This window comes from Lissotriton vulgaris, unplaced genomic scaffold (assembly GCF_964263255.1).
Source record: "Lissotriton vulgaris unplaced genomic scaffold, aLisVul1.2 SCAFFOLD_3069, whole genome shotgun sequence".
Taxonomy (NCBI): domain Eukaryota; kingdom Metazoa; phylum Chordata; class Amphibia; order Caudata; family Salamandridae; genus Lissotriton; species Lissotriton vulgaris.
In genome coordinates, this window is record NW_028243562.1 from 119,282 (window position 1) to 129,153 (window position 9,872).

The following is a 9,872-nucleotide window of genomic DNA, read 5'->3' on the forward strand; positions in this document are numbered from 1 at the left end:
TGCCTCCCACCCACCGCCACTTCCATTATGAAGCAAGCACCATGCTCCCAGACCTGAAAACCCAAGGAGTAAACTCAACCCTCCGGTTGATAACCCCCCACGAAGGAAGAATCGTGACCTCACGACCCTGATTCTGGACCCGTGAGGTTTCCTGACGAAACAGCAACAGCCCCACTGCAGTCCCACGTCCAACCAAGCCTCTCACGGACTTGGCAGTCGTTCGTATTGTAAACCGGCAGTGATTTAAAACAGTCCTGATGATGATCCCGGTTCATTAGGAGCCTTAAGGATCGAAACGTTGAGGCTTTAAAACAGTGTTGCATGGAACTTATTGCACATATTAATCTGTATACACTGTATGTTGAGACTTGCGGAATTGATTATTAATTCGCAAGCTACTATTGGCTCCAAAGAAATTTTTACTTGCCTGTTAAACATCTTTCTTTACTTACCTTTTTCTTATTCTATGGTTTTTCTATGTTCTTGGGATAGGTACAGGATTGTGCCCTATCTAAATGTTCTCATGTGACCCCCTTCAGGTCAACTAATCTCTTGTTATCTCTAAAATAAAATATTCCTCGCCCGGCTGGGCTTGGAAGCTAAAATATAGTACTTATTGTGGTCTATATTTTCATCTACTTCTCTATTGCAACTCCTTAGGACCCTTGTTCCTTTTAATAAAGATATGACCCATGGTCCAAAGGCCCCCTTTTTGGGTTCCTTGTTCTTTAAAAACGTCTTTTTTCCCAGTCACTTCATCACAATCAGCACTGTACCAGAGAAAAAAATAATGCCCCAAAACAGTGTGGGAACCTCCATTATTCAGCAATAATGACTGTGCTACAAAACTAACATCTGTTAAGAATGAGGGAATGGGCAAATGGCTGAATGATCTTAAATTATAATTTAGATTTGTTTACCTATTCTTTTGAACTTACTTTGATTTGGGTGAGGTGCCACATTGTAGGAGTAAATTGCCAATGGGTAGTGGTGACTCCTGGACACTCCATCACCAATGAGGAAAAGGTTCCCAAGGGCAAACCTTCCCACTTTTTCAGCACGTCCTATTTGCCTTATTGCAAACTATTACACTGTTCATTATTCTGAGGCCAATCCAAGATGACAGCACCTTTCTGCACTAGGACACTGGTCCCTTGCCAGCTAGAGGTGTGTTTAAGGAAGTAAACAGTCCCCTTCTCCTCAGCCATGCTAACCAGGTTCAAGGACCAACTCCCCCTCCTACTGGCTAGTGCCAAGCTATCTATAGAGATACTGAGAAACAAAAGGCTTCTGTTACTCAGGACTCCCTTTACGCCGAACTGTGAATAGGCAGGCTTCACCCTAGTCCTGTTAAAGTTAATTAAGTTCATGAATCCTCTCCAACTGCACTTCCTGGGCTATAAGTGTCAGAAACATGTTCCTAGAGTAGAGCCAGTGACTTAGGCTAAAAGGCCTAAGTCACTGGCTCTACTCTAGGAACATGTTTCATACATTATTAAGGGGTCGCACTGGCAGGGCCAACTGCTAGCGGCAGCATGCAGGGCACCCTTGATAGATGACAGTATGGAGTCTGGAGTAGGACATTACCATCATCCAGATGCAAGAGTGCAAGGGCTTGAACAGCATTTCTGAGGTTGCTTGCTGGAAGAAATGGTTTTGCTTTCACTAGTGGAGAAAACTGGGACAAGGCCATCTTTGTGGTTTGGGCTATGTGTTCCTAGAGGATGAGTTTGGTCTCCAGGGTGAATTAAAGTGATGTGACATTCAGTGAAAGTTCTAATCCATCAAGGTTCATTGCACCAGGTTTGCACAATATATTGATTAATGTTCTAGGTAACTAACAGGAATGATGTCATTAATGGGTGAGCTTCAGGTAGGTGCAGGACATCCAGGTTTGAATCATATGCAAGCAGTGTTTGAGTCGTTGAATGTCTCAAGCAGAGGAGAATGTCAAGTAGATTTCTTTTTTATCAGTATATTGGTACTGGATGTACGTGCAAATGAAGTCGAATTTTCTAAAAGTCATTTTTCCGAAATATTTAATAGAAGTTCAACTTCACCACAGACTTTTAAATATTAAAAATGATGTTTGAATTATTCTGATACGTTGCTCTAAACTATGGCTAGCAAAGTTAAGATTTTCTTCTGAGCCTTGTTTTGTTCTCATAGAACAAAACAAGTACAACCATAATGAAAATAGCTTTTGGTGATAAAACTGCCAAAAAGGACTTTGCATAATCTGGAGGCAAATGGGAATAAAAGAAGATCCTTACTGGACTTTATTACATGTGCAATAAAGAAAGCCAATATATGTTATAAAAAAAAACAGGATTGTTATTTTTCAAATACTAATGTATGGCATGATATATATACACTGTATTTGCCAAGAGTCAAACCAAAAAAGAATAAGATGTATTAAACTAAAAAGGAGCAATAAGATAAGTAAAATTGATAGTGCAGAAAAATGTGCATGTTAAAGTAGATTAAATGAGTAATGGGTTAAAAAGGCAGGAGTGGTAGGACGAACTTTGTTTATTTGCATTCATCACTCTAATTCACTACTACAAAGTCAATGTATGCGATTCAACCTGGATGGAAGCAAAACACATATACCGCCCGATTCATGGAGCGAAATAGCGCCCGCAATGGCTGCGACAACGCAATTGCGGGTGCAAAACACGGAATCGGCATTCAAGTACGAAATAGCGAAATCGCTAAAAAATAATAGCGATTGGAATAGCGATTACGCAGTAATAGTCGCAGACTCCGGGAAGTCGAGCATTAGCGACACGGAAATAGCGACCAACCACGGAATCTGCGAAATGATTAGCGAAATGCAATATTGTCGCAATCGGCATTCATGAAAGAAATACATTAGCGAAAAAGCGTAAAATCGCACGTTTGCGCGGCGCAATTTAAGGACAACTCAAAGCAGGTGGTAACCATAAAAGCCATGATGAAGCCAAATTTGAAAAACTGTTAGCCAATCACCAACAGGTCCAGGCCTGACCAATCACACATAAGGACATTCAGCAGCAGCATTAGGCGTTCCACAATGCCTGGGATGTACATGGTGGTGAGTCGGCGAAGGCTACAGCGAGCAGCACGGAGGAGACGCATGAGGCAGGCAAGGATTTACCGGCAGCGGGTCACCTTGCTGGGCCAAACCAGAGAACAGATTTATGCAAAATACAGGCTGAATGGGGAAATGATCACCTGGCTGATACAAGAACTCGACCCCATCATGCAGCACCCAACAAGGCGAAACAATTCTGTGCCCACACATGTGCAGGTATTGTGCAGCCTGCACCTCCTGGCCTCCGGCAGATTCCAGGGCATAGCAGCCGCTGCTGGGGGGATATCCCAGCCCACCATGTCACGCTGCCTCCACACTTTTGTTGACGCCATGCTCAGCCAGTTCCACCGGCACATCACATTCCCCACGAGCCAACAGGAATTGGACCTCACTAAACTACAATTTTATAATGTTGCCCATTTTCCCCATGTCCTCGGCTGCATAGACTGTACCCACGTCGCCATCTGCCTACCAGCTGGCACGGAGTATATGTACCGCAACAGGAAGTCCTACCACTCCCTCAACATACAGATGGTCTGCAATGCCAAGACCATCATCACTGACATTGTGGCCCAGTACCCAGGGAGTACCCATGACTCCTTTATCTTCAGGCACAGCGGACTCCACACACGACTGATCAGGTGAGAGTTTGGGGAAGGACACCTACTTGGTAAGTACACTTTGTCGACAATGTCACATTGCTATGAAGTAACTGCGCTGCACAGGCAATCAACATCTGCTCCTCTCATTCAGGTGACAGTGGCTACGCCCTACGGGAATACCTCCTGACCCCTTACCTCAACCCTGCCACACCTCAGCAACGGCGATACAATGTTGCGCACATCCGGACAAGGAACTGTATTGAAAGGACATTTGGCCTGCTCAAGAGCAGGTTCCGTATACTGCACAAGACAGGTGGGGCCATGTATTACAGTCCTGCAGCGTGCTGCCGCATTGTGGCTGTCTGTGCAATGCTTCATAACATCGCAACCAAGCGCCGGATACCAGTTGACATCTCAGGCAGTGAATCTGAGGGGGACGACCGGCCACCAGCACATGCGCACCATGCACGCGGGGAGAACCCAGCTGAAGGCCACAGACGTCGCAACCACATCACAGTGAACAGTTTCTAGCCCACCCCCTTCCCCCACCCCACATATCACAATAGCATGCAGAATGTAATGATTACACAAGGCGAATGTGTGCAGCAAAATAAATGTATTTGTTTCAGTCACAATATAAAAGGCTCATGGTACCAACTATTTACAAAATCCAGTATTCCAGCATACTACATTGAAAGGTTCATGGCAGGCTTAGCATCAGCCTGCGCCTGTGTCCCTGACACAATGTCATTGGTGCTTCCGGCGCACATTTCCCAGGCACCTGTGAGGCTCTTCCTCATCCTGGGCAGCTGGAGCAGGCGTAGCCCTGGTGCTGCGCCTAGGTGGGGGGGCCTGCGTGGCAGAGTTGCTGCTCACGCTGGAGGCAGCCTCACTCGCATCATCTCCCCCTACGATGGCCGGTAGGACAGGTGCAAGCAGTGGGATCACGGCGGTGGTCAAGTGCTCCAGCACCCGGGTAATCTCCTCACAGCACTGGACCAGTTGGTGCTGCTGGGTCATAGAGCGCCGCGACAGCTGGGTGGTGGCATTTGCTGCCACATAATTTGATCGACTATAGGTCGACAGCTGGCTCACCAGCTGGTGGTGGCGCCTGCGTGCAACACTGCGCTGCTTCCCCAGCGCTGCAGTATTGGCCTCCATTGCCGCCGTCATGCGTCCATGGCCGCCGTCATGCGGTCCACCCGCTCGCCGACTCCCGCCACATTGCGGCCGATCTTCTGCAGCTGGAGGTGGATGGCTCCTTGCTGCTGCGACTGGCGGTGGTGTAGACGGAGCATTCGCCGCTCCACGCTCATGCAGGCATAGAGATGCCCATTGCCCCTCCTGCTGTTGCGCCGCTGTGTGGCGGATGTGGCTGGCCCAGATCGTGTAGGACGAGCTGCAGGTGTTGTAGCACCTGGTGTAGCAGGTGCGGCAGGCACTGGAGGCACATTGGTGGGGGGCCTGGCCTTGGCAGCCGGTGGGCCTGCAGATTTTGCAGCAGGTAAGGTGGGGGGCCTGGCCTTGGCAGCCGGTGGGCCTGCAGATTTTGCAGCAGGTAAGGTGGGGGGCCTGGCTGCTGCTGTTGGCGCTGCGGCAGGGGCTGGTGGCTGGGTAGCGGGTAGGGATTCCTCCTCCTGGGCCTCCTCGTTGATCACCAGCCTCTCACTGTCACTGCTATCATCCGCACCTGTGAGGGTAAGTGGATACTCATTAGGTGCATGTGACTGTCAGACGTGCAGATGTTACATGCATGCTGGGTGACATTCCCTGGATGGCTGTGGATGTGCGCACTTAGGAACCTTTCTGGCCGCATTGTGGTACTACTACATTGTGGACATACTACGTCTCCCACAATGCCTCAGGGCATTTCCTGATGCACAACATAGGCATGATTAAGGGCCAATGAGTGAGCCTATTTGGTCAGGGACGGTCATAGGGGACAGGGTCGCAGTCGCATGCCACTTACCTTGGGTGTCTTGTGTGGGGCGGGAGGAGTCCAGAGTGGTCACGCCAACACACGCCTCCCTCTCCAAGGTGTCCTCTACCTGGTCCTCCAGTGGGGTGTTGGGTGGGACAGTCGGTCCACCACCTCCAGTGCCTGATGCCTCACCAAGGCGCGCCGCCACCTTCTCCTTTGCACGCCCTCGGAGGTCGTACCAGCGCTTTTTCAGCTCCCCCAACGACCTGTCCGCAACGCCCACAGAGTTGACGCTGGAGGCAATCCCCACCCAGATCCTCCGCTTCTCCTGTTCTGGGACCCTCTTGGAGTTGGCACCAAAGAGCTGGTCGTGTTTGGCCACCACCCCCTCTATTAGGTTCTCCAGCTCCTGCTCGGAGAACTTTAATTTGCGCTTGCGGCCAGCGCTGTTGCTGGGGCCAGGCTGAGGTTCAGGTTCGTCGGACATGGCGGTCGCTATTTCGCCCGGGTCGAGAGTCGCTTACGGAGGTTTAGCGTCAGCTTTCCGTCGTCTTCACTCGTATGGTAGCGTCACTGTGGTGTTTGGGGGTGGGATTTGGCTGCTTCCTGGTTGTGATGTCATCACGGTGCTCGGAATGCGTCTTCCCGTATTTCCGGATCCCGCGAGAATGCGACTCGCAATCCCGATCGCACGGGATTGCGAGTCGCAATCCTGTGCGATCGGGATTGCGTGTCGCAATCCCGATCGCTGGTGGCCGGAAATTGCGATTATTCTGCGTTTTTTGTAGGTCGCTAACGGCTTTAGCGCCCGCGTGCGAGTCGCTATTTTTTCCCCGAAAAGTACATGAATGCCGTTTTGCGTTTCCTCAATTGCGAGTCGCTATTATTCGCTATTAGGGACACGCAAAACGGCATGTACATGAATCAGGCTGATAATTCTTCCTTTTTTTAGCACAAGGTTTGGTTAGTGGTTCTGTAGCAAAAAACAAACATAATTCAAATAGAAATGAGGAAGAGATAATGTCTGAAGTACATTCACTGTGCTACTGAACACAAGTATGATGTGAACTGTCCCAGTCTGTACATGGTTCTCTAAGGCTTCAAGTCTGTTTTCACATTGAACTTTCAGGCAAAATGGCATCGGGTGCAACTTATTTCTTTCCCGCATCGGGGTGGCCCTGGCTCCACTGATCCTGTTGTTGGATGAAGTATGGAAGGTTCTGCCACAAGTGATCTACTGCTCGGTAGCCATTGTCTGCGGCTTGGTCGCTTTTTTACTTCCTGAGACTCTCAACGTCGAGCTGCCTGATACAATAAAGGATATTGAAGAGACACGGTAAGCGATGTCTGGATAGAGATCAGTAGGGTAACCATCATCATAAATCAAATCATATCAAATAGGATTTGCAAAGCACTGCTTATCACCCCTGAGGGTATCAAGGTGCCGGGCGATGCTGTACTGAGATAGTTAGTCGAAGAGCCGGGTCTTCAGGTCATTCTTGAACTCCTGTAGGGTGGGGACATACAGAGGCTGTTTTAGGACTTGGCCACTAGGTGCGAAAAGGCACAGACAGACCCCTGCTTCCGTGAATGTGGGGGTGTATGGGCCAAGAAGAGGGATGAGCAGTGAAGTTTGCCTGTAGGTTTGTGGACGTTCACCTCATGGTTGAGGTAGTCTGGACCCTTGTTGTGAATGGCTTTGTATTCATGGGCGAGTAGTTTGTACTGGCATCATTTGCTGCCGGGGGCCAGAGTAGGGCTTTGAGGTGGGGAGAGATGTGAGTCCACCTCTACAGAAAGGATATTAACTTATTAGTCTTCATAATAACCAACCCTTGATTTCTTCTCACCTTGAATAACCACATTCACTTCTCTTCTTTCTGCTTTCTTTCATCAGACTCTTGTTTGATGTGTAACCTGGGGATTGCTCATCTATTATTTATTTATTCTTCTAGTAATTGTTCTTGTATTTCTTTACCTTTATTATAAACTATGTTGCTTTTTCTTCACTCCTGGCTGTTTGAGGGCATGTCATATCAAAGCGTTAATGTTCAATGGAATAGCAGTCAATAATGCTCCCAGGGAACTTGCCTCACACATTCCACACTCCTAATTTTATAAATAGGTTGTAGTTTACAGCAATAGGATACACAAGGGGTAGGAAAGAGTAGAGGAGAATATTTGTAGCTTGTGGCAGGTATGCTGCATGACCCATTACTTCTCTGTGGTCCCATATAGACCGTCCTCTCCTCCATAACAAGAACGTACTGAGCTCACACTGTATGAGTGATTTAAATTTGTCTGCATGCAATGCTGACACAGATTGTAATGTAAATTGGGTACTTCCTCCATTCAGAGTAAAGATAAAAGGAACATGTGTTTGGCCAGGTAGGATCACAACTCTTCTTTGCAGAAGTTGTTTTATCACTACAAAAAGTGAGGAACCCCCCCAGAGTTATGACATGGTTTGTTAGACGTTGATTTGAAAGGGTTACTAGACAGTGACTTATCAACAAGCCAATGACTGTTAAATGGTGATGAGAGAAACATTTCTTGTGAGTTTTAAATATAACCTATACAGAATATTTGTATTTTCACCAGGTCTGAAACCATATGTCCCACCGTGGATCCCAATGAAGATGTTCGTTCGCACAAATTCTAACAGCACTGTTGGTGCACTGCAGGAGTGTGTTTGTGGCTGAGATGGACACCAAGGAGTCACACCGATCTCAGGACAGAATACTCTAAGGAGCACAGATTGCAAACTATCCAACCACTTTGAGATGTAACATTTTAGTAAACCTCTAAGTGACGCCTTCTATTGAGGTGCTATATTGATTCCTTGTTATTGTTCTTATAGATTTTGTGAGGCACCATTCTCCACTTCACTGTCCCTTTGAATTGCTTAGTTTAACAGAGACTAAATTACATTCTTGAAGGATCAGTTTGCCTTTGGATAGAACTTTATTTAGGTGGGGAGTGATTGAGTGGACGCCTATAATCTTTCTTCTGTTACTAAGCTGCAAACTCCGTTCCTCAGCACTGGGTGTGGTCTGGCAAGGCACCTGAGGCAAAGATGGTGATTTCAAGTCACAGGAATGCAGCATTCCAACAGGCCCCAGTCACACTGTAATCAAAGAGTCTAAGATTGGTGGGCTTTTGAGCAGAGGATTCTGTGCTGCTGTGCTCCTTATTTCTTCTTTCTGAACAACGTTATTGTATTTTATGCACTGGGAAACTCATTTGCCAAGACCCCTTAAACATGGTTCACTTTTTGAGTGTCCTCCCACACTAAGGGCTATGGGAAAGACAAAGAATACAATGCAGATAAAAGTACTCTGCCTGGTTTGTTATATGATAAAACTGCTGTTTGCATGTGATAACATTTGTTACATCCGGTATTCCTGGAACTCCTCTCACCCCCCACCAAAGTGCTTTTGCATTTGAAAGTAGACATGAGGAGATGGGTACCTTTAGAAGAGATGCTGATTTGTTCTTAGGGATACCAAAGGGGATGATGGATGGAGCGTTTGAGCAAATCAAACACTCACCCCCAGTCAACTGATCTAGGATTAATCCATCATCATTCTTTAGCCCACTCTGCCACCCCAGTTCAGACATGGCCATATGCAAATCAGTCTGTCCCTGTACCCCATTGGAACAGTGCAGCCCGAACTGCCAAGCTATGTCTTCCCTGGACCAGAAACAAGCATCCTTGGACAGGTTTCTGGCTAACCAGCGAGCATGATGAAGACCACTTGCCATCAATATTATGGAAGGGTTCCCATGTTCATGGCTTCTGAGACATCAGCAGCCATGTTCATACTATTGACGCCTCATCATCTAGGGAGTGTCTTTCTTATTATCACCAGGTACCGCCTCTCTTTGACATGAGTTCACCTACCAGGTCTTGAATCTGGCTGCTCCTGAACTGAGGAGGTCTTGGGCTACGAAGAGAACTCCATGTCGCTATACTGCTAGAATGTAGGGAAGTCATTTTTGGGATTTTGTAAAACCTGTTAATACTGTAGATACATGAAGCAGGCCGTGTTCCTATAAGTGCCAGGACCATCTGAACTCAGTTACCAGGACTTCGATACTTAGATGATGAGTGCCTCCAACGAAGGCCTGCTGCCCCAGTGACAGAGTAGAGTGCAGCTGCGCAGAGTGGTGCAGAATAGATTGCAGTGGCTTAGAGCGCAGTGGCACAGAGTAGATTGTTTCAGAGTAGAGTGAAGTGATGGTAGAGTGGTTCGAAGTGGAATGGTGCAGG

At 47.5% G+C, this 9,872-nt stretch overlaps 1 protein-coding gene across 1 annotated transcript in view; it reads left to right on the forward strand.

The window, feature by feature from the left end:
* The window catches only part of LOC147668301 (solute carrier family 22 member 7-like), a 66,723-nt gene extending 58,438 nt beyond the window's left edge, over positions 1 to 8,285 (forward strand). The window contains exons 2-3 of the mRNA XM_086948622.1: positions 6,729 to 6,935; positions 8,201 to 8,285. Of these exons, the coding sequence (XP_086804748.1) occupies positions 6,729 to 6,935; positions 8,201 to 8,261 (268 nt within the window). The 3' untranslated portion in view covers positions 8,262 to 8,285. The remainder of the gene's footprint in view (positions 1 to 6,728; positions 6,936 to 8,200) is intronic.
* The last annotated feature ends 1,587 nt before the right edge of the window (positions 8,286 to 9,872 follow it).